Source organism: Amblyraja radiata, chromosome 29 (assembly GCF_010909765.2).
Source record: "Amblyraja radiata isolate CabotCenter1 chromosome 29, sAmbRad1.1.pri, whole genome shotgun sequence".
Classification (NCBI taxonomy): Eukaryota; Metazoa; Chordata; class Chondrichthyes; order Rajiformes; family Rajidae; genus Amblyraja; species Amblyraja radiata.
Window position 1 is genome coordinate 17,548,806 of NC_045984.1, and position 26,050 is coordinate 17,574,855.

General features: G+C 45.1%; 1 protein-coding gene across 1 annotated transcript in view; it reads left to right on the plus strand.

Annotated features, from left to right (window-relative positions):
- Window positions 1–26,050, plus strand: part of palm (paralemmin) — a 137,227-nt gene that overhangs the window by 78,946 nt on the left and 32,231 nt on the right. The window contains exon 4 of the mRNA XM_033046709.1: window positions 19,090–19,220. Coding sequence (XP_032902600.1) covers window positions 19,090–19,220 — 131 coding nt within the window. The remainder of the gene's footprint in view (window positions 1–19,089; window positions 19,221–26,050) is intronic.

Here is a 26,050-nt window from a genome sequence, read left to right on the forward strand (position 1 = left end):
TCAGGCCAAATTTGTAGGTTGAGCAACTAACAACATTCCAGTTTGTGCCATTGCTTGGAACAAATGAGATATGACCCATTCTCTTAAATTGCAACTTTAGGACCTGAAATAGAAGGAGGCCATTGAACCCATCGTCCCTGCTCCACGATTCAGTAAGATCATGGCTGTTCTTTTACCTCATTTGCCCCTTATCTCCTAATTCGCTTATATCTAAAAATCCATTGACCTCCACTGTGAATACACTCAGTGACTGAGCCTCCACCACTCTCCTGGGGTAGGATTCCAAATCATTCTCTACACTCTGACTAGAGGCATTTTCTTCTCATCCCAGTCCTGAATACGTGACTCCTTATTCCTTCGTTCATGCTAACCCAGCCCAAAAAAACATAAGCTCCACAAATGATGCGTATATCAAGGAGGTCACGTCTTATCCTGCCCAGTCCACTGAATCGCTCCTCATACAAGGTTGCCACCTCACGAGTCTATCTGGAGTATCCAGTGGCTCCTGTTGTTGAAGATTCCTTTGGACACGTTGGAATAAAAGCTAGCTCTTCACAATATGCCATTCTCAACCCCAAGATGCTCCAGGTCACTATAAAGCCCATTAAAATCAAGTCAGAACAAGTTGTGTTTATTGCCTTATGCACGAGTAGGAGAAGATAAAGGTGCAATGTAAATCTTCCTTGCAACAGCTTCACAGACACATAGACTCAGACAACACACAAAACATAAATTAGACTTAAATTCTGCAAAAAGTGTTAGCTCTTGCAGCATCTATAACATGTTAGAGCACAGTATGATCCGCATGCATCAATAAAGCAAAGGACCAGATACTGACATGGTGGTGCAGCAATAGGGCCAGAGACTTGGGTTCGATCCTGACTATGGGGGCTGTCTATACTGAGTTTGGTTGTTCTCCCTGTGACTGTGTGGGTTTTCTCTGGGTGCTCCAGTTTCTTCATACAGGTTTGTAGTGCTAGTGGACGGGGATCGCTGGTCGGCGCCGACTCAGTGGGCCGAAGGACCTGTTACCATGCTGTATCTCTAAACTAAACTAAACAAGAGTGGTTGATAGGTGACTATGAATCACGTTGCCACATCAGAACGGAAGCTAACCAGTCAGTTAAAAACAAAGTGCTGGAGGAACTCAATGGGCCAGGCAGCATCTGCGAAGGAAATGGCCAGAAGACGATTCGGGTCTCAACTCAAAACATCATCAGTCCAGTTCCCTTGATAAATGCTGCCTGGCCCGCTGAGTTCCTCTAGTACTTTGCATTTTTGCTCAAGATTTCAAACATCTGTGGTCTCTTGTGTCTCCTAACTGTGCCGTGCAGCCACTGTTCAGTCTTGTTGCTGCCGAACTGCACAGGAACTCCATGTCCTTCCATCCGTCTCTGTGAGCTCCTCTGCTCAACTGTAAATCATCGTCTTTCACGGTCTAAGTGGCCCCAGATTCAGATTTTCAGCAGGGTGCAAAAGCGTGTTTCCTGATCTTGCTACTGGCTCTCAGATGATCTGCTTTTGTTCTTGGTTCCGCACTGGGGGAAATGGGCTCTGCTACTCCCCGTATAGAGCACTGATGTAGCTGGTAGAGCCACTGGCTCACAGCTCCAGCGACCGGGGTTTGATCCTAACCTCCGGCACTGTCTGTGTGGAGTTTGTACGTCCTCCTCGTGACCACGTGTGTTGGTAGGTTAATTCGAACACCGGCCCCTATGTGTCAGATTGGTTGATTCTGGGAGGGATTCATGGGAATGCGGGGATAATAAAAAACCATGATTGCCATAGGATGAGTGTAAAGGATGGTCAGTATGGATGGTGGGCTGGAGGGGCTGTTTCTGTGGTGCAGGACTCTACCATACTGCCCTTTGGTATGTTCCCATGAGCGCGGTAAAGGACAGGGATGGGTGATACTTGAGCACTGTGTTATGGAGCATGCATTTAGAGTGCTGGACAATTTAGAAAGTCCACAATAATCAGTAAAGATGAAAACCCACCATTCCCCGTAGTTTCCTAGGGAACAGAACCTGTCTGACCCAGTGTGGTCAAATGTGACTCCACCCTCATCATTATGGCTGACTCTGACTATCCCTCTGGATCAGCCCAGCACACCACTCCACCATGCCAGCGATGGGGATGGGTACTAAATGCCAGCTCTGCCAGTGAGATCCACATTTCCCAACAGAAGAAAGCAGTCAGGAAACTTTGCTACATGCAGGATTGTATTGTAACTTGAGCGACAACTTGTATTCTTTAAATATGTGTAAGGAAAGGAATCACGGTGTGACTTGAAGTACAGGAAACAGGAAAAACACTCTCCGGGACAGGAAATATCTGCCGGAGGGTTGTAAGATCATGGAATGTGTGCTTATTTCAACGTGTGTTAAGTCTTTGTCCTAATGGTCTCTAAATACTGCAACAATCGGGATCCCTCTTTCAAACTTCAGGGACATTGTGTGTTCATCCAGGGTCTCAGAGCGGGAGAGAGAACACACCTGGCATTCTCCCAGGGCCAACCTCAGCATGGTCCGATGGAGGGTTTTCATTTACACAGGGTCTTCTCCCTTTCCTGGCCCAGTCTGAGTTGATGTGTCAGTCATGGGTCAGTGAGACAAGGGCTCTCCAGATGTCTGCCAATGAAACCCAGGCTGACACTTCAGTACATTATAGTGCGAGTGCTACACTATCATACATTGTGTCTTTCAGATGAGAAGTACATGTGTACATATGAAAGATCCCATTGCCAGTCAGGAGAGTCAGCCCTTTATCCAATAGGCCTTTAATCAATACCAGTAATTATGGTACTTTTACTGATGAGAACATTTCTGATTGATCATGATCAATGATGACAAACCTCAATCATTCTCTCTCCTCTCCTGTCAGAAGTTACAAACGCTTGGAAGCACATACCACCAGATTCAAGAACAGCTTCTATCCTGCTTTTTTCAGACTCTTGAATGAACCTCTCACATTTTAAGGATGTATTCCAATCTTCCAATCTACCTCCGTGTGGCCTTTGCTCTTTTTTATGTGCAGTTTCTCTGCAGCTGTAACGCTATATTCTGCATTCTGTTTATTTTCTCTTTTACACTACCTGTTGTACTCCTACGGTCCTTTTTGAATGGTGCACAAAGCAAAGTTTATCACTGTACTGTATTTCAGCACAGTTGACAATAATAAACCAATACTGATACCGATACCAATACCGATTTATCTCACTGCTGTTTCTGGAAGCTTTCTGCACACAAATCACTTCCCCACGTTACAAGTCTCCACACTTATAGAATACCTGATTTACTGAAGGTCCTTTGGGAAAGAATTGATGGAAGAGGCAATCTAAGTGGATGTCCTTTCCGCCTTTCTCAACCAGCTGCTCCATAATTAGGTTAGCTGCGATTCGCCTTTAAAAGTCCCAGTAACATTGTCAAATACCCCCCCCCCTTCCCTAACAACACCACCTCTTCCACTCCTATAGCTCTCTTTCCAATCTCTGCTCCCCCCCAACCCCCTGAAATCCTGGCCTCTTTAACATCTCTTGTTTTCCATTGCTTCACTGCTAATGACCATGTCCCCAGCTGTTTTGGCCGAGACTCCTGGAATCCCCACTGTCTGCTTGCTCTCCATCTCTCTTTTCTACATTGAAACCTTTCTGAAACCCTTGTCAAGAGTCAGAACGTTTGATTGCCAAATGTACTGAAACACAACAATAACATTCTGACTTGCAGCAGCATAACAGGTTCGTAAATACAGTGCTCAAGATCTAACCCTTCCCTTCACAGGACTCAGGTTCCCTGTCCTTTCACCCAAGATTTTTCTCATCTGCTCCATTGTCGGATTTTGACTGACGAAAGGTCTTGGGAAATTTTTCCGGTAATCAAGATTGCTACATAAATACTTGTCGTTTAATTTCATTTTAAACCAATTCCAAGCAACACTGTTGCAGGCAGAGGCTCAGGGCTCTGAGAGCAGGGCTTGCCAAAGAGTGCTTTTAATTTCCAGCACATCGCTCGACAGTGGGTGTAACCATCTCAAGGCAAGATTTATTTTTCATCTGCTCCTTAATCCATTTTCCAACCATTGGCCTTCGAAGAACATCCCGATGCGATAGCTGGAATGTGTTTAATTAGGAAAAAATGAGAAAAAATGTTCCAGTTTCAGGTGGAGGCCAGAATTACACTCTGTGTGCATTGTTTCACTTGATCCAAGGGAGAAAACAAAATTCCTTTCATAATTCTAAGAAGTCAATGTGCTATTTGTCCTCTTGTGATTGCTGGCAGGTCTCTTGCTGGGACATCCATGTTGTGAAGGTGGGGTGGGGTCAGTATAGGGCCTGTCCCACTTGTCACGTAGATGGCGCGCAAAGATTTTGTACATCCCAAAATCCTGTGGTGCGGCGCGCGACCACGCGTCACTGCCTACGCGCATCTTGCGCGCATCACGTGCGTGTCACGTGATTGTCACGTAAATGACGCGTAAATGACGCCCAAGTGGGACAGGCCCTTGTGGCTTTGATGGTGGTTCCAGTTACAGCCGGAGAGGAACCGGAGCATCCGGGAAGTTGCCATAGGGAGCGCCAAAGCACCGTCAGGAGGTAAAAACACGGAATCAGAATGGGGATTTCTGGGCCTGAGTCTCAGCAGAAGGTCCTTGGCACTAATCAGTGATGGCTGTGAACACTGGCTTTTGCCAAATTGGTGATGTAATTACTTCTCATTCTCTCCACCCAGAGCACTGCTGCTGATCTATGGAAAGGCAGCATTTCCTCAGGATGTTTAACTGGCCAGGTTCCAGTGGGGTTGGTAAAGGATGCAAGTGGTCAAAATGGATGTGGCGGGCCGAATGGCCTGTTTCTGTGTTCTACGACCAAGTCCGCATGGCGCTTGCATTCCAGTTCCTTTCCTGGATTGCAAAGGTTAAATTGAGCACCTACAGAGGAGATGGATGCCAAAATGCGTCAGTGAAGACACAAGAGACTGCAGATGCTGTCATACTGAGCAAAACAACAAAGTGTGCAGGAAGGAACTGCAGATGCTAGTTTATACCGAAGATAGACACAAAATGCTGATGTCTGAGTCTGAAGAAGGGCTCCGTCCCAAAACGTCACCTATTCCTTTTCTCCAGAGATGCTGCCTGACCCATTGAGTTACTCCAGCATTTTGTGTCTATCTTCAAAAAAAACAAAGTGCTGGAGTAACTCAGCAAGTCAGGCAGCATCCATAGAGGGAAAGAAATCAGTGGGCACTCTTACCTGGAACTGAAGGTTCATCGCTAGTGTTCAGTGCAGTGCTGAGGGAGTGCTGGGCTGTCACAGGTGCTATCCTTCCAATAATGTCCCTGTCTGCTCTCTCCATGGGACGTGAAGACACCAAGAATAGGGATGTCTTCCTCTGGGCTAACATTTACAACAAGAATTATGTTTAAATACCTTATAAAATAACACAACAGGCTGTTTTGTTTTATCACTCAATCACAGGATGTGGGCTTCACTGGCTGAGCAAGTATTTCAAGGCAGGATAGGTTGTGGCTTGGGGATCAACTTCCAGCTGTGATGTCCTGATACTAACGTAGCAACATTACACAAACAAGCGTCAAGAGTATTTATTTGTCACATGGACCGGAACAATAACATTTATACTCTCTAGGCTAATTATGGAGCAACAGCAAAAATTAATATACAACAAAATACCAGTTATTCTAAGTAAACTTGAACCTTGATAATGTACAAAGTTAAATACGTAGAGAAACCATTGTAATGCTAAGTCCGTAGATGTTCAGCACGGTCGAGGTAGTTGAGGTAGGATTGTGGTCAGGGTTGTTCAGGGCTGTTCTAGGACCTGATAGTTGATGGGAAGAAACTGCTCTTGAACCTCGAGGGATTGATTCTCAGGTTCCTGTACCTTCTTCTTCCCCATGGTAGAAATGAGAAGAGAGTGTGGCCAGGTTGGTGTGGATCTTTGAACTTGCCTTCTTGAGGCAGTAGATTTGTTCAATGGCGGGGAGGTCTGTACTCATGATGGACCAGGCAAAATTAAACGTAATATCTTGATATTAAGATGTAAAGATGGCTGACCCATGTCAAAGAAAGTTACATAACCAAGGGGTGCAGGGGGGAGATAGTCATAGTGTCATAGATCATAGTCATACAGCATGGAAACAGGTCTTTCTGCCCAACTTCCCCACACTGACCAACATGTGGCTTCTGCCTGCATTTGGTCCTTGTCCCTCTAAACTTGTCCTAACCATGTACATGTCTAAATGTTTCTTAAATGTTGCGATAGTCCTTGGGCTCAACTACCTCCGTTGGCAGCTTGTTCCATATACCCACTACGCTTTGTGTGAAAATGTTCCCCCTAAGGTTCATATTAAATCTTTCCCCCCCTCACCTTAAACCTATCTCCACTGGTTCTTGATTCCTCTTCTCTCAGCAAGAGACTCTGTGCGTCTACCCGATCTATTCCTCTCATGATTTTGGACATGATTAGCTTGATATCATATAACCATATAACCATATAACAATTACAGCACGGAAACAGGCCATCTCGACCCTTCTAGTCCGTGCCGAACAGGTATTCTCCCCTAATCCCATATACCTGCGCTCAGACCATAACCCTCCATTCCTTTCCCGTCCATATAACTATCCAATTTATTTTTAAATGATAAAAACGAACCTGCCTCCACCACCTTCACTGGAAGCTCATTCCACACAGCCACCACTCTCTGAGTAAAGAAGTTCCCCCTCATGTTACCCCTAAACTTCTGTCCCTTAATTCTCAAGTCATGTCCCCTTGTTTGAATCTTCCCTACTCTCAGTGGGAAAAGCTTATCCACGTCAACTCTGTCTATCCCTCTCATCATTTTAAAGACCTCTATCAAGTCCCCCCTTAACCTTCTGCGCTCCAAAGAATAAAGCCCTAACTTGTTCAACCTTTCTCTGTAACTTAGTTGCTGAAACCCAGGCAACATTCTAGTAAATCTCCTCTGTACTCTCTCTATTTTGTTGACATCCTTCCTATAATTAGGCAACCAAAATTGTACACCATACTCCAGAATTGGCCTCACCAATGCCTTGTACAATTTTAACATTACATCCCAACTTCTATACTCAATGCTCTGATTTATAAAGGCCAGCACACCAAAAGCTTTCTTTACCACCCTATCTACATGAGATTCCACTTTCAGGGAACTGTGCACAGTTATTCCCAGATCCCTCTGTTCACCTGCATTCTTCAATTCCCTACCATTTACCATGTACGTCCTATTTTGATTTGTCCTGCCAAGATGTAGCAGCATTAAACTCCATCTGCCATCTTTCAGCCCACTCTTCCAACTGGCATAAATCTCTCTGTAGACTTTGAAAATCTACTTCATTATCCACAACCCCACCTATCTTAGTATCATCTGCATACTTACTAATCCAATTTACCACACCATCATCCAGATCATTGATGTACATGACAAACAACAGTGGACCCAACACAGATCCCTGTTGCACCCCACTAGTCACTGGCCTCCAACCTGACAAACAACCATCCACCATTACTCTCTGGCATCTCCCATTCAGCCACTGTTGAATCCATCTTGCTACTCCACCATTAATACCCAACAATTGAATCTTCTTAACCAACCTTCCATGAGGAACCTTGTCAAAGGCCTTACTGAAGTCCATATATACAACATCCACTGCTTTACCCTCATCAATTTCCTGAGTAACCTCTTCAAAAAATTCAAGAAGATTAGTCAAACATGACCTTCCAGGCACAAATCCATGTTGACTGTTCCTAATCAGACCCTGTTTATCCAGATGCTTATATATATTATCTCTAAGTATCCTTTCCATTAATTTGCCCACCACTGACGTCAAACTAACAGGTCTATAATTGCTAGGTTTACTCTTAGACCCCTTTTTAAACAATGGAACAACATGCGCAGTACGCCAATCCTCCGGCACTATTCCCGTTTCTAATGACATTTGAAATATTTCTGTCATAGCCCCTGCTATTTCTACACTAACTTCCCTCAATGTCCTAGGGGTTATCCTGTCCGGACCTGGAGACTTATCCACTTTTATATTTCTCAAAAGTGTCAGTACTTCCTCTTCTTTGAATCTCATAGTTTCCATACCTACTCTACTTGTTTCCCTTACCTCACATAATTCAATATCCTTCTCCTTGGTGAATACCGAAGAAAAGAAATTGTTCAATATCTCCCCCATCTCTTTTGGCTCTGCAGATAGCTGTCCACTCTGACTCTCTAATGGACCAATTTTATCCCTCGTTATCCTTTTGCTATTAATATAGCTGTAGAAACCCTTTGGATTTACTTTCACCTTACTTGCCAAAGCAACCTCATATCTTCTTTTAGCTTTTCTAATTTCTTTCTTAAGATTCTTTTTACATTCTTTATACTCCTCAAGCACCTCATTTACACCATGCTGCCTATAATTATTGTAGATCTCTCTCTTTTTCCGAACCAAGTGTCCAATTTCCCTTGAAAACCATGGCTCTTTCCAATTTTTACTATTTCCTTTCAACCGAACAGGGACATAAAGATTCTGTACTCTTAAAATTTCACCTTTAAATGTCCTCCATTTCTCTTCCACATCTCTCCCATAAAACAAACTGTCCCAATTTACTCCTTTTAAATCCTTTCGCATCTCCTCAGTTAGCCTTTCTCCAATCAAAAATCTCAACCCTAGGTCCAGTTCTGACCCTCTCCATAATTATATTGAAACTAATGGTATTGTGATCACTGGTCCCGAACTGTTCCCCAACGCATACCTCTGCCACCTGACCCGTCTCATTTCCTAACAGGAGGTCCAGCACCGCCCCTTCTCTAGTAGGTACTTCTATGTATTGCTGCAAAAAACTATCCTGCACACATTTTACAAACTCCAACCCATCCAGCCCATTTACAGAATGTGTTTCCCAGTCTATGTGTGGAAAATTGAAATCTCCCACAAGCACTACCTTGTGCTTACTACTAATATCTGCAATCTCCTTACATATTTGCTCTTCCAATTCTCGCTCCCCATTTGGCGGTCTATAATACACCCCTATAAGTGTTGCTACCCCTTTCCCATTTCTCAATTCCACCCAAATAGCCTCCCTAGACGAGCCCACTAATCTATCCTGCCAAAGCACTGCTGTAATATCTTCCCTGATAAGCAATGCAACACCTCCACCTCTTGCCCCTCCAATTCTATCACACCTGAAGCAACGAAATCCTGGAATATTTAGTTTCCAATCACAGCCATCCTGCAACCATGTTTCACTGATCGCCACAACATCATACTTCCAGGTGTCAATCCAGGCTCTAAGTTCATCCACCTTTCTTACAATGCTCCTAGCATTAAAATATACACATTTAAGAAACCCACCCTCTCTTATTCTCTGTTTATTGTCTTTTTCTTCTCTCTCCCCTACATTTTGGGTCAGAGTGCTACCATTCTCTGCCTCCTGCCTCACACACTGACTGCTAGCTTTCCCAATTTGAGTCCCTCCCCCCAACCATACTAGTTTAAAGTCTCCCCAGTAGCCTTTGCAAATCTCCCCGCCAGGATATTGGTCCCCCTCGAGTTCAAGTGCAACCTGTCCTTTCTGTACAGGTCGCACCTTCCCCAAAAGAGGTCCCAATGATCCAGAAACTTGAATCCATACCCACTGCACCAGTCCCTCATCCACTCATTTATCCTCCACCTCGCTCCATTCCTACTCTCACTGCCGCGTGGCACAGGCAGTAATCCTGAGATTGTTACCTTTGCAGTCCTTCTCCTTAACTCTCTACCTAACTCCCTAAATTCTTCTTTCAGGATCTCTTCTCTTTTTTTTACCTATGTTATTGGTACCTATATGTACCACAACCTCAGGCTCCTCTCCCTCCCATTTCAGGATTTCTTGGACACGTTCAGACACATCCCTGACCCTGGCACCAGGGAGGCAAACTACCATCCGGGTCTCCTGTCTGCGTCCACAGAATCGCCTATCCGACCCCCTGACTATAGAGTCCCCTATTACAATTGCCCTCCTCTTCTTTTCCTTACCCTTCTGAGCAACAGGACCGGTCTTTGTGCCAGAGGCCCGGCCGCTGTCGCTGCCCCCAGGTAGGCTGTCTCCCCCACCCTTACTCAAACATGAGTATTTATTTTCAAGGTGTACAGCCACCGGGGTACTCACCAGTCCCTGCCTCTGCCCATTGCCCTTCCTAACTGTGAACCAGTTTTCTGTCTCCCATGGTCTTGGAGTGACCACCTCCCTGTAACTCCTTTCTATGACCTCCTCGCTCTCCCTGAGCAGACAGAGGTCATCGAGTTGCTGCTCCAGGTTCCTAACACGGTCCCTTAGGAGCCCCATCTCGACGCACCTGGCGCAGATGTGGACGTCTGGAGGGCACTCAGACTCCATGACCTCCCACATCTGACATCCAGAACAGTAAACTGCCCTGGCCCTCATTCTCCCCCTTATCCGAATACAATAAAGCCTTACCCGGGATACAAGCCAATCAGCTGCTTCCTCTAGTCCGTTCGACCAATCAGAGGCTTCCACCAGCCCCCTTAATTTGAAGTGTGATCTGCGAATGGAACGTTGCAGATTTTGGCTCCTCCCTCTGTAACGGCTCCTGGGCCTCTGTTGAAACAAGCTCCGCGATGGGTTTTACACTCACCGCACGGACGTCGCTCCTCCCTCTGTAACGGCTCCTGGGCCTTAACTCCCAGAATCCTTAACTCCCAGAATCCTTAACTCCCAGAATCCTTAACCTGAAAGCAGAAATGTAAACCCGGGGTTGCACCCAATCAGCTGCTTCCTCTGGTCCTCTTCCACCAATCAGAAGCTTCCACCAGACTCCTTCTCTGGAAGTGAGATGGAACGTTGCAGATTTGGGTAACTCCTCCTCGCACCAACGGCTCCCCGGGCCTCTGTAGAAGCAAGCCCCGCGCTGTTTTTATACTCACAGCTCCAGGTAACTCCTCCTCGCACCAACGGCTCCCCGGGCCTCTGTAGAAGCAAGCCCCGCGCTGTTTTTATACTCACAGCTCCAGGTAACTCCTCCTCGCACCAACGGCTCCCCGGGCCTATGTAGAAGCAAGCCCCGCGCTGTTTTTATACTCACAGCTCCAGGTAACTCCTCCTCGTACCAACGGCTCCCCGGGCCTCTGTAGAAGCAAGCCCCGCGCTGTTTTTATACTCACAGCTCCAGGTAACTCCTCCTCGCACCAACGGCTCCCCGGGTCTCTGTAGAAGCAAGCTCCGCGCTGTTTTTATACTCACAGCTTCAGGTAACTCCTCCTCGCACCAACGGCTCCCCAGGCCTCTGTAGAAGCAAGCCCCACGCTGTTTTTATACTCACAGCTCCAGGTAACTCCTCCTCGCACCAACGGCTCCCCAGGAGCCATCGAGAAAATTTTGAGTTTAGGGCCTCAGTGTCTTCCAGTGGTGGACCAGCTGAAATCTGGGTTACATAGAAACAGGAGATATTTTAAAGTGATGTGGAGATCAAGATGGTCAAAGAGATGAAGAAGGTCTTGAAAATAATAACATCGAATCATTGCCAGATGCTGGTTAGCAAGAGTGGAGATTTGATGCAGGGTTGGCCACAGGATGAGATGGTTTATTGATTGATTGATTGATCGATTGATTGGAAGATACAACATGGAAACGGGCCCTTCATCCCAACGAGTCCACGCCCACCATCCATCACCCATTCACACTCATTCTATGTTATCTCACTTCCGCATGCACTCCCGATTAGTGGAAATTTACAGAGGCCAATTAACTTACAAACCCATATGTAGAAATAAAGAACTGCAGATGCTGCTGTACAAAACGAGACACAAAGTACTAAATTAACTCAGCGGGTCAGGCAGCAACCCTGGGGGAACATGGATAGGTGACCTTTCTGGGTCGGAACTTTGTGTCTTTTTTTTCTAACCTACGAATGGCACATCTTTGGGATGTTAGGAGAAACCAGAGCATCTGGAGGAAACACATGCGGTATCGGGGAGAATGCGCAAACTCCACACAGAGAGTACTTAAGATCAGGATCGAACATAGGTCTCTGGTGCTGTGAATCAGCAGCTCTACCAGGTAAGTTGCAGTTGAGGCAGGCCGGGAGGGTGTTGGAACAGGTTGTCCAAGAGTGTATGCAAGTTTCAATGGCAGCGACAATGCTGAACCAGTGTCTCATCATGTTCCTGGGAGAAACTGGTGGACTTGTTGATGGTGCAGCAATGAAGTCCTGTCAGCATCACGGGATGGTAAAAATGTAACGTCCATTTCGTGGTCCGACAGCTTCAAGTGAGAAAAACTGAGTCACTGCCTGGGAGGTGGAGTCCATGACAAACAACTGAAGAATTGACTTTCACTTCCCAGATCTGGGGGGAATATCTGCTCATCCACCACTGGGTTCTGGACGAGCAGTGTAGAAGCTCATAGAGCAGGCGGGGAGGTAGAGCTGGAGCCAGCAACACAAGCATTTTACTGATAATAGATATTTGCTAACTTTCTCATAACAGTTAACGCCTTTTCTGCTCGATGATTTTAACAGTTCACTTCTGACATTAAAAACAGAAAGTGAAACCCACGGAGTCAGGCTCTGTGTTTTCAGATGTTGACACTGCATAGACTTTTATAGATGAGAAGAGGAAGGGTTAGGGTCATGGGAACAATCCTCAGTGATCTCAGGTCTGTGGTTCGGCAGTGAGGAGAGAGCCCATTAAAGGTACCACACTGGTTCCATGGTACAAATCGTGTGTCCTGTATCACAAAGCTGTTTGTAAAATACTATAGTGCACAAATTCACAGTTGCATTTCTTACACTGTTAGAGATATTATGATTATATAGCTCTTCATTGGCTGTTGAGGACTCAAAGTCTCATGAGGCAACACCATGTGAATGCAGCAATCTAATAAATGTACACACCACCTTTTATATATAGTTAAACAGCATTTTCAGTCACTTTTACATCTTGAAAGTTAAATAAAGAACAGGAATTTCAATGGCGAACTTTTTGGAACAAAACTGTTACGTTTCATTCTGTAACAGCCGCTGATACTGACATTGTTGGCTTCAGTGCAACCTTCCTAATCGACGTGTTGTGAGTTATCACAATTCCCCACATATCACCCACCAGGTGCAATCCTTGCAGGAAGTTCGAAAGATGACATATCAGATTAGGTAGCACTCTTCCAGCTACTGGGGTGTGTTGCTGTTGCACACATGGATGCTGATGAGAGGGGAGTGGGAGACTGTTCCCAAGGATCCTGGACAAACTCTGGCCGGGAGCACATTCTGAGCAAAAGGGTGCCGCTGAGATCCCCCTATGGAGGTAGACAAGTAGACCGATTTAAAGGACAATACAAAACGAGGGCAGTCTCTGAAAGCTGGTAAATACCCATGGCTGCTCATGTGGGCTGAAGGAAACACAGGTGGCATTTCCTCTCATTGAATGTGGCATTTGGGTGGCCTCCTTAAAGCAGCAGTGAGCACCAAACTGTGAGATGTGTTTAGAGGCTGGTAGCAGCCTGGAATGGTCCCGATCCCAGGCAACAGTGAATAATCATATCTCCAGAGTCAAAGCAGTCCGGTAACACATACGATGTGCATTCGAGGTCACAGGAGATCAGAGATCTCAATGAGAATGGAGAATGCAGTTTGCTTGTTGGACCATTAAGTTGCAGGTTTCGGGGGAAAGATGGTTAAGTGAAACCTGGTTGTTTTGGGAGGAAATAGCAACAGTTGCTTCTCAAACCAGACATACAGCACAGTCACAGAGTCTTCAGCCCAACTGGTCCATTCTGACCAAGATGCCCGTCTACACTAATTCCATTTGATAGATTCTTCGAAAGTAACGTTGAAAATCTCACTGAAGATCAAATTTGACCATTGGGCTACCGTTAAAGTTGTTAGTAGAAATTTATATCGCAGAGATTGCTAGAGTAATCAAAAATCACAGCAGAAAAATGAGGAGACATTTTGATTGCTGAGCGCCTAGAAATGTGCGCAAAGTCACTTTGGTCTGCAACAATTCAGCGTTTAACAGCACACTAATTGGAATTTTAGATTTGCACGAATGTTGTTCTAGCTCAAGGACTGTTTTATTTTTCATGGCAACATTGTGCCTTTAAAGCCATTTTAAATCAAAACAGGCGCTTGGTGTCCGCAGCCAAAAACAATTGAAGTGAATCTTGGAATGGAGACAGAGGAGCGGGAAGCTGAGACTACAGTTGTGAACTTTCCCTTGTGGCTGCCAATAACCAAATGTTTGCTCTCTGGCAGGTGTTTCTCTTCAGCTGAACTAAGGAGTGATCCCTTGGGGCCAGTCAGGAAAGCTGCAGAACCGAGCCTCACAGACCGTCCCCTAGTCACTGGCTCGAGTGCTTATGCTTACACTGCAGTCAGGAAGTGTCCTATGAACAACACCCCTTCACTGCCAAATTAGATCATTAAGAGTACATACAGTATATGCCAAGAGGCTTCTCTGCACTTCTGGGTTGGACTCAATGTCTCTTTGTTGATAATTCCATTCAAAGTCTGGACGCTAATGCATTTTGAGGTTAATGGCTGTGTGTACTATCGAACTGAGATGTATCGGCAGGTGAGGAAATAGTCAGACTATGGAATATAAACACCATTAAGATCAATTGAGCTAAATAACTGATGCTCTTGTCAAAATCCAGCGTTATTTCTTTAAAATGGGTGATCTATAGTAATGTTTATGTAAGGTGCTGTAGCATTGGATGTGCCAACTGCCTCCTCAGAAGATCCCATGATCTAAGTCGAAGAGAAGGACCTGGCCAATCCACTGGATACAATTCTTAAGGGATTGGGCAGGCTAGATGCAGGAAAAATGTTCCAGATGTTGGGGGAGTCAAGAACTAGGGGTCACAGTTTAAGAATAAGAGGTAAGCCATTTAGGACTGAGATGAGGAAAAAAGTTTTCACCCAGAGAGTTGTGAATCTGTGGAATTCTCTGCCACAGAAGACAGTGGAGGCCAATTCACTGGATGTTTTCAAGAGAGAGTTAGATTTAGCTCTTAGGGCTAATGGAATCAAGGGATACGGGGAGAAAGCAGGAATGGGGTACTGAATTAGGATGATCAGCCATGATCATATTGAATGGTAGTGCAGGCTCGAAGGGCCAATTGGTCTACTTCTGCACCGGTTTTCTACGTTTCTATGTATGTTGCCCATTGTGTGTAGACGAGTGGAATATTCAGGGAGAAGCTAATGTGGATGGTTACATAGAAACATAGAAACATAGAAAATAGGTGCAGGAGTAGGCCATTCGGCCCTTCGAGCCTGCACCACCATTCAATATGATCATGGCTGATCATCCAACTCAGTATCCTGTACCTGCCTTCTCTCCATACCCCCTGATCCCTTTAGCCATAAGGGCCACATCTATCTCCCTCTTAAATATAGCCAATGAACTGAACTACCTTCTGTGGCAGAGAATTCCAGAGATTCACCACTCTCTGTGTGAAAAATGTTTTTCTCATCTCGGTCCTAAAAGATTTCCCCCTTATCCTTAAACTGTTACCCCTTGTTCTGGACTTCCCCAACATCGGGAACAATCTTCCTGCATCTAGCCTGTCCAACCCCTTAAGAATTTTGTAAGTTTCTATAAGATCCCCCCTCAATCTTCATGCTTAACATTGGCTCAATGGGGCAAAGAGCCTGTTCGCGTGCCCGGTGATTCTCTGACTATGACTGCCCAGGTACCCTGCTCTGAGATTATCTGATGTTGCTGTTTAAGGAGCCCCAGGTTTCTATAGCCACTCGCAAGATGCCTGCACTGGGCAAGGAGGTTCCTTTCATATTTGGTGGCATAGAACGTAGAATAGCACAGACACAGGCTCTTCGGCCCACCATGTCTGCACCAACCATGATGCCAATCTAACTAACGCAGCCTTCTGGAATCAGTATCAAATTCTCCAATTTCAGTATCAGTAGTCACTATCAAAGCTGGCTGTGAACAAACAGGTGCAAATGTGGGAAATCTGAAGCAAAACTAAAAAAACGTTCAGTTTTTTTCTCTGTAGATGGTGTCTGTCCTGCTGTCTCGGAAGAGACAGCAGGACAGACAGCATCTACAGAGAAAAAAACTGAACTGTTGGTCAATCTGATGACCCCACCATTATAGACCTAAAATCCCAGTCCCTAGCAGATGTAGAATACCCTGTACCTGCATTGGAATTAGCCAGTTCCGACACAAACTGGAAAGGCTGGTTATCTGAAATTGGTGAATTCCTTGTTGCACCCAGAGTGCTGAAGCTGCCCATACAGATGATGAGACGTTGCCCCACGAGTTTGTGTATACATCTCAACAGATTAGCTGCCATTATCAAGCTGCCAATGCTATCTCCTAAACAAACAAAACCAATCTTGGTCTCCATCCTATGAGACACTCACTTTGTCTGCTTCCCCCATCTCTACTAATTTAAACATGCTGGTTTTCAAAATGTTCCCAGCTTTGACTGAAGGCCAGCAACCCGAAACATGAACCCTGTATCTCCCTCTTGCCTGAACTGCCTAGTGCTTACCGCATTTTCTGGTTTTATTTTTCGCACCTATTCTCTATGTTTCTATGTTATTTAATCAGCCTCTCGGTACTTGTGGCCGCGGTCTCTCTACTCTGCTGACTCTTTGAAAATGGTGTGATTTCAATTTACAATTCTGAATGACTTCTCCCAAACTCCATAATAATCGTGGTGGTAATTTCACTTTGATGTTTGGCAACAAAACACACATCAATATGGAACTCTTAACACAATGATAGCATCATATCCAGGATGTTATTACAGAGTAATAACCATTTGCATAAATTCAGTTATATTATATCAGAATGTAGACTCACTCAGCATGTGAATGGTGATATTGGATTATGATGTCTTGCCTGTCTGATTGTTATTTATAAATTATTTGTTATTCAAGGGTCTTTTGAACTAATATGCAAATATTCTGAACCATTTGGGATCAGCTATCATTCTCAGATCAGTACAGAGTCACAGCTGTTCCAGCTGCTTCAAGCTGGTAACACAGTAACCCAACCTCAGTTGTAGCTCCATTCACTGGAAATTGCATAGTGACTTCCATTTGATGTGCTCATCAATCCTGGCTGAATTACATTTCTTCACATGTCTGGGGCTCCCCTGCTGATGTAACCGGCACTCGTGCATGAATGGGAAAGGATCAGGAAGAAGTGCAGGCCCGTATTGCCAGAATTTTGTTGCTGACTGATAGACCACATCCAATAAAGGGTTGCCACTGGATCTAATGGGTCAGTGGTCAGTGGTGCTTTATTGTCACATGTGTAAACGCACAGTGAAACTCTTTTTTTTCCATATAGTTCAGTAACGTATTGCCATACCTAAGCACAATCCCCGATTAGCAAAACGTGCAAGAATATTCTGAGACCGCATGCAAGAGACGCCACGTTTGGGCACCTTTCCAAACTCTAGTCCACTCTCTAGGTCATATGAGCGGAGCCTGATCCAAATGCTGTGGGCCTCCAGCTGCCTCCTTCGTGCAATCATCCAGGGAACCAACGTCCCTCTCCTCGCCTGTCCACCTTTATACCCCAGGGGTGCCTTTCTCGGCCGACCCTGGGGGCGCAATCCTGCAGTTCAAGAATGCGGTTCCCACTCCCACCGGCTTTGCTACTCGTACCCACCGACTCTCTCCTCTCCGGGATATCTGGTCTTCGGGGGATGAGCAGGGGCAGTTTCTCCCTACAGGCCCACCGGATCTTCTGCGTCTATGTAGCAAAGGATGGGCCCATGGAGAGGACCACAATTTTACTAAATCAACTATGGGAAGAAGCCTATTCCTGAGCAGATTTGCAAAGCGGTGGATTTATACTGAGATGAGAGCCAAACTTCAGGTAGAAGCTGTAGTGGAAGTAAATGGGATGGTCGGCAAGCAATGACCCTCTGGCCTGCTGAGGAGTGTGAGAAGAATTCATGTGCAAGTATTGGCAAAGCATCTTGCCTATTTTGTGACAGCTTTGAAGTATCACTTAAAAATTGCCAATTAGGCTCCAGGTAGTCTTGGTAACCTGAACAAATTCAGCTTGGTAACATTTGGAAAGGAAGACTAAAATAACTGTAACCTTAGCTTTAGGTCCTTTTTCTCTGTGGTTATCAGACGGTACAACTCCTCCCCCTTTTGTCATGGAGTAGACTGACACCCCCCCACCCTTCCCAATCTTCGCACATTCCCAATCCTGGACTTCCCACTCGTCACTTTCATTTCATGTTTCATGTACCTTGGTGTTTATTTATGACTGTTGGCAGATCAATTTCCCACCTGGGATCAATAAAGTGATATTGTATCTTATCGTATCAGCCCGTGCATGCAGAGTGTTGACTGTGGTCTTTGCTAATTCAGCAAGGACCATATCGTTGGTGAGGAATGCGTGTGCATGGCCCATCTCATCAGAAGCCTTCATGCTTGTTTAGAGTCTGACAAATGGGCAGAGTGCCAACAGATGGCTAGTTTGAGGTTTTGTAACTCACAGTTTAGCATCAGTAATATGCACCAGATGTTATTATTTTAGCAAACCAACACCACAACTGTGAGGTTTGAGCTGATTTACAGACCGAGGTCAGGTTTTGAGCATTCACATGACACAAATGCAAGGCACAATTTGAAATGACTCCACTGAAGCATTTTGTTGGCCAGCTCTGGATTGAACAGGATATTGAAAATATGCACGGTCCTGTTTCGGTACGTAGGTCAGGGACGAGTGAAATCAGTGAGAAATACAGAGTTTCATAAAGGACCCAAACATGGTGACTAGTGCGCTTCAATTGATGGTAGCCCCAGCTCATTGTGGGCAGGGTAAACCAGCAAGGAATGGATGTGAGGGAGATGCAGAAAGCAGTAAGCAGGACCCTTCTGTGTAGATAAGTTGATAAGTGGGAAATCACCCATTGAAATTAGCTGTGATCTAACCATGTAACAGAGGTACGGTCACGAGTATGTATTGCGATTAAAACCCTTTTGACCATCAACATTGATGGGAGAGCCCAGAACTCCCAGACCACTGAGTTCTGTCACTATAGCTGACTCCCATTTCTTTTCCTCACGCAGTCTAAGTCTCTGCGAGAACGATGGCTCCTGGAGGGCACGCCTTCTTCGGCAGCAGAAGAGGACCAGGGGATCAACAAACAGTTCCTGGAGGACAACGTCAAAACGAAACAGTTGGAAGAGACTATCCAGAGGTAACTGGCAAATTACTCATTTGGTTAATTTAGTTTAGTTTCGTTTAGAGACACAGCGCGGAAACAGGCCCTTCGGCCCAAGTCCATGCTGACCAGCGATCCCCATTACGTTAGCACACACTACACGCTAGAGCCATTTTTGCAATTTTTATCGAAGCCAATTAACCTACACATTGTTTTTATGTCTTTTTCGAGAAGCAGCCAGGATTCTGCCAAGTTGCCACCATCTCCTTTTCTCTGCCAGCTGGAACAGGTTGGCCAAAATATGGTGATCTGAACTCATGCTCTAAGCAAGAGGCAGCATCCTTTAAACAGATGTATCCAGCTAGTGAAAAGAATCAGTTGGATGATTACTTGGCGATAGTATCCAAAAACAGTTCTAATTTTGTTCGGAATCAGACTTTCATTGAAAAACAAAGACATGGGGAAACATGAGGTTTGGGATTTTAAAATGCCTCCAGTCTGCGTCTGTAAATTGTTTTCAATGACTTTGAGTGAGGGCTAATCCTGTTTCTGACCAACATGAAGGTCACGGCCATTAAAGGCCTGGGTGCTTTGTACCAGATTCTCCTGTGCCAGCTCGGCATGCCTGAGGACAGGAGTGGTATCTTTCTTCCCTTTTTAACCCTAACTGGCCTGGGATTTTATACCATTTTATCCCTCCTACTATAGAGCGCATGGCTGAGATGGGAACAGTGCAGGAAACGGATGTAGGGTGATGCAGCTGGCAATGTGTCTTAGTACACCACACAGTAGACTTTAGAGATACAGCACGGGAACAACCCCTTTGGCCCACCGAGTCCGCACCGATCTGCGATCAACCCATACACCAGCGCTATCCTACACACTAGGGACATTTTACAATCTTTACCGAAGCCAATTAACCTACAAACCTGCACGTCTTTGGAGTGTGGGAGGTAACCAGAGCACCCGGGGAAAACCCACGGAGTCACAGGGAGAACGTGCAAACACCGTACCGACAGCACCCGTAGTCAGGATTGAACCCAGGACTCTGGTGCTGTAAGGCAGCACTGTTGTGCCACCTTGCCAACAGTTTTGATTTTTTAAATCTCAGCAGTGTAATTTTTTTTCCAAATTGTTATAAGTTCATAAGGAATAGAAGAATTAGTCCATTCGCCCATCAAGTCTATTCCTCCATTCAATCGTGGCTGATCTATCTCTCCCTCCTCACCCCATTCTCCTGCCTTCTCTCCATAACATCTGACGCCTGTACTAATCAAGAATCTATGCATCTCTACCTTAAAAATATCCAGTGACTAGGCTTCCACAGCCTTCTCTGGCAAAGAATTCCACAGATTCACCACCTTCTGACAAAATAAATTACCCCTCATCTCCTTCATAAAAGAACATCCTTTAATTCTGAGGCTTTGACTAGACCTAGACCTAGAAAGTCCTAGACTTTCCCACTAGTGGAAACATCTTCTCCATATCCATTCTATCCAAGCCTTTCACTATTCTGTGTGTTTCAATTAGGTCCCCTCTCATTCTTCTAAACTCCAGCGAGTACAGGCCCAGTGCCGACAAACGCTCATCATAGGTTAACTTACTTATTCCCAGGATCATTCTTGTAAACCTCCTCTGGATACTCTCCAGTGCCAGCACATTCTTCCTCAGATATGGTGCCCAAAATTGCTCACAATATTCCAAATGTGCCTTATAGAGCCTCAACATTACATCCCTGTTTTTGTATACAAGCCTTCTTGAAATAAATGCTAGCATTGAATTTGCTTTTTTTTACTATCGATTCGATTTGCAGATTAACTTTTTGGGAATCCTGCACCAGCACTGGCAAGTCCCTTTGCACCTCCGGTTTCTGGATTGTCACCCCATTTAGAAAATAGTCTGTGCCTTTATTCCTGCGACCAAAACGCATGACTCCACACTTTTGCTACATTACATTCCATCTGCCACTTCTCTGTCCATTCTCCCAACCTGTCCAAGTCCTTCTGCAGAGTCCCTGCTTTCTCTACACTACCTGCCCCACCATCTATTTTCGTATCATCCGCAAACTTTGCCACAAAACCTTCAATCCCTTCGTCCAAATCATGAATATACAATGCTTCAAATTGCTTGGAGATTTCAGGCTGTCCCGAGTGGTGGCATCGTTGGAGATCAGGCAGACAAGTCCGTACGGGGCCCGCTGCCTCTTCCAGGTCCGGAGAGAGATAGTCCTGGAATAGTGGAGGAGGTGGGTGGCACTGTCTCAACAGGGGAAGGGCCCTGGAGTATGGATGATCACTGCCTCTCTCCACATGTGCCATAGAAAGCATTTTATCAGGATGCATCGCAGCTTGGTTTGGAGACAGATCCATCCAAGACCTCAAGAAATTGCAGCGAATTGTGGGTGCAGCCCAGACAATCACACAAACCAACCTCCCTTCCATTGACTCCATTTACACCTCATGCTGCCTTGGCAAAGCCAGCAGTATAATCAAGGATGAGTCGCACCCTGGCCGCTCACTCTTCTCCCATCTACAATCAGGCACAGGGTATTATGAGTGTGAAAACGCTACCTACAGATTCAGGGACAGTTTCTTCCCAGCTATTATCAGGCAACTGAACCATCCTATCACAACTGGAGAGACGTCCTGAACTACTATCTACCTCATTGGTGACCCTGGGACTACCTTTGATTGCACTTTACTGGCTTTATCTTGCACTAAATGTTATTCCCTTATCATGTTTCTGTACACTGTGAATAACATATTGTAATCACGTATTGTCTTTCTGCTGACTGGTTAAAGCTTTTTACTTTACCTCGGTACACGTGACAATAAACTAAACTGGACTTGTCAACTGAACTGAACTCACATGGAACAAATCAGCATTACGTCCAAACATATCTGCTTGTGGGAATCCAATAGATCCTCACTAGCGGGTTTCTCAAATTGCTCTCGACATCTGATTTAGTTGGAGAGGGGGCGAGTTTGAAATATCCCATTTCATTTGCACTGACAGCAGGAGAGGGTCGCCTGGTGGGAACCGCTTTTCCTCAGGGGGGCCTCTGGACCGCTTCCCACACGCCACAACATTTCCTACATTACTTTCGAAATAATTCCATTTGCTGTCGATAGAAGAACAAGATAAATTAGAAATAAATGCTTGCTGTTGCTTTCTTATTGAACACATGGTGATCTCCTTTATCTAGCAAAAAGGTTTCTTCAAGAATCATTACACTTGGGGAATTCAGCCATAAGCTTGTTCCTTGCTGTTGAATGATAAGTCTTATTAAAGCACAATGGGTCGATCTCCCTGCCTTTTTTTTTAGTTTAGAGATACAGCACAGAAACAGGCCCTATATTTACTCTACTATAACAACATTTAGTTTTGATTAGTTTAGTTTAGAGATACTGCACGGAAACATGCCCTTCAGCCCACCGAGTCTGTGTCGACCTGCCATGCCCGTACACTAACACTATCCTACACACACTAGTGACAATTTACAGAAGCCAATTTACCTACAAACCCGTACTCCTTAGGGATGTGGGAGTAAACTGGAGCATCCAGAGAAAACCCAACCCCACAGGGAGAATGTACAAACTCCGAGCAGACAGCACCCGTAGTCAGGATCGAACCCGGGTCTCTGGTGCTGTAAGGCAGCAGCTCTACTGCTGCACCACTGTGACGCCCTGCTCTTGGTGGTATGTGAGAGGATTCACAGACCGATTGACAGTTTGATAGGGTGCAGTTAACACTTTTATACCCTGTTGAGAAGGCACTGGGATTGGGGGCTTGAGGAGGTATGTGGGGTGGGGGGGGGTTCAGCTGGTTCCTAGACAGCAAGATGCACTGAGGGAACAACGTGATGAGGTTTGTCACACCCATTAGTAGAACATAGAACAGTACAGCACAGGAACAGTACATTAGGGTGAATTCAGCACAGTAGTGTGTATCCCATCAGATGTTAACCCAGAGCTTATGCAATGGTGGCTGTAAGAGGTTATGTGTGAACCGGACTATAATATATGGGAGATGGCTCACGACTACCTTCTCAAGGGCAATTAAGGATCAGCATGAAGCAGCAGTTCTGGAAAAATGAGCCAAAAAAATTGAAGCAAAATTCCTTCAGCAGCAGGGTTACATTTATCAAAGGCCTTTTTAATTAGTGCACAGTAATTGTACCAAGGTAATTAAAATGCACCATGACATCAGAGAGTTGGTAATATTTAAGTTGCCATCTTCTTTCATTCCTCCTTGAGGTGGAGAAATCAATACCACTTTAATGAAAAAATGCGATACTTACAACATACAAATTTTTGTTGTAAATTATGATGTGACCATAATGGTGTGTTCAGGCACTTTTCCAATAGCTGCTTTATCGAACACCTTGACCTTAGATTCTCAGTGTTTATTATCCATGTTTGTTCATGAATCCTTGTATGCAACACAGATCTATCCCTTTGGCCTATTGTGTCCACACAATCACTATCAACCATCTTTCTATAAGCCCCCCAATTCTCTCACCAGCCCCCTACATTCGGGGCAATTTACAGTGGTTGATTAACCTGCCAAATCACTTGTGTTTGGGATGTGGGGGGAAACTGGAGCACCTGGAGGAAATCCTGCGCAGTCACAGAGAGAACCTGCAAACTCCACACAAATGGAATCAAGTGAACCAGAGGTCAGGATCGAACCTAAGACATTGCACCTGAGAGGCAGCAGCTTTATTAGCTGTACCATTCGTCTTAGAATCTGAAGACCATTCACGCAGATTAGCGATTGAAACACGTTCTTGGGTTGTGAATTCAATGTTTCACCCTGACTTCCACAGCCATTTCAATACCCTAGTGGTGACCTGTGGTTTTCCGGCTTCACCAGGAAGTCTGACTCTGGAGGGATGGGGAGCCATTGTGACAGCTTTGTGTTGGTGGCTTTGTAATTAGTTAGAATATTCCTGCTCCTGTGACACTGGGTATTGCAGAAATGAGACAGATCACTGCCTGCCCAACCTCCCTCAAAGCTGCTCAGAATCAGATAGAGGGAGGAGGTGGATGTGCCTCTTCTCTCTGAAGCAAAGATCCTCAAGAGCTTTAATTCACATGTTTAAGAGACAGAGTGTCTCTTGTGGAGGGAGGCAGTGATCCTCAATCCTCAATCTGTTCTCCAAAATAGTTTGGCTTCTGCAGTATGTTTGTAACCACCACATGCGTTGCCCCAAGGGCTTAAGAGATGTCCACATATCTAAAATTTGCTGGTTGCCTACTGTAAATTGCTCCTGGTGTGTCGATGGGTGGTAGGAAGATCGGGGAGGGACGGCGTGAGTGGGACAGGTGGTGAGCATGTGGGAGAAAATAGGTTACAGGGAAATAGTGGGAGAATGGGACTGAGGGGAATGTTCTGTGAGCCGACATAGGTTTGATGGGCTGAATGACCTCTGATATCAAGAGAAGTATGATAGATAATACAAGTAATAAGCCACTGGGAGCAGCTGGCTCCAAATCTTATCAACACAACCCTCTGCTAACGCAGAGCCTGCTATTTATTTGTCACTATTTGTTATTTCCACTCTGAGAACATGGTTCAGACTGTCGACCCTATAGAGTCTTAGACTCATAACGTGGATACAGGCACTTCAGCCCAACTTGCCCACACCGACCACCATGTCCCATCTACACTAGTCCCACCTGCCTGCTTTTGGCCCATATCCTTCTAAATCTGCCATATCCATGAACCTGTCTGAATGTCTGTTAGATCTTATAATTTTAAATGCTTCGATCAGCCTTGATTTTTTTTCACATTCTGGAACAGAAGAGTGAACTTAAACCCTTCATGTCCCTGAGGTGATAGTCCAAGGAATTGCTGACACAACACTTTGGTGATGCCTGATCTTGCAAGCAGTCAAATCTCTCACTGTCGACACTGGGGAATATGATAGGTTATGGAGGGAGCCAGTTATCTCAGCTGCTGTCGGCAGAACATCTGAGAACAAAGCTGCACTGTTCTGCTCAGTGTTTAAATCCACACTTGATGAAGCTATGAAACTTTTAAGCAAGGTCACCTTTCCCTCATTCACTTGCTCCATTACTCTTTGCAAGCACAGTGCACTTTACAGGAGTCGTTCCCAATGGCAAGTTCGTGCTATAAACCGATGCCTTTAATCTTCTGTAGTTTATGAGATTTCTTTTTCCTTCTTGCACGTCCTTGCACTGAATTTTATTTCATTAAATTTTCACTCATTCTCTGGATTGAAACACATAAAATGATTACGACCATCGTCAGCAGAGTTGAGTTCCAATTTTGATTCCCTGAGCTAAAAATGTGTTCATACAATCCAAAAGAAACAACAGTGCACTCCTGAAAATTGCTTTAACCCAGAGTCGAGTGATTTTGTGCATGTTTCAGAGGAAATTCATCACCTCGTCTTTCAATGGGATTTTCATTCTTCCCAGAAATTGCTTCTGATGTAAATCTCCCTAGATGACGTCAACAGTAGTGTGATATGCAATATTTATCTCCAGTGAGGCTTTTAAACTCACTAGTCTGAAAAATGTCCCCTCTTATTTATTCATGAACATTCGGCTATTACTAAAGCCACTGAAGGTGTATTATTTAAAGAGCCAATACTCAAATACAATTCTTTGTCCTCACTGAGGTCTGTGGCCTCCAATATTCTCAAATCCTTCCTGAGCGGACCACGGTCACAGTCACTTTCCCCTCTCTACCCTCAGAACCATTCCAGGCTGCTGATCCCTGTCAGATTCACAGTTTGGAGCTCTACTGCATTAGTGAGGTCACCCAAGCTCTACCCTCAAAGAGAGGAGATGTCATCTACTTTTTCTTCAGCCCATGGGTGGGCATGAGAGTTTTCC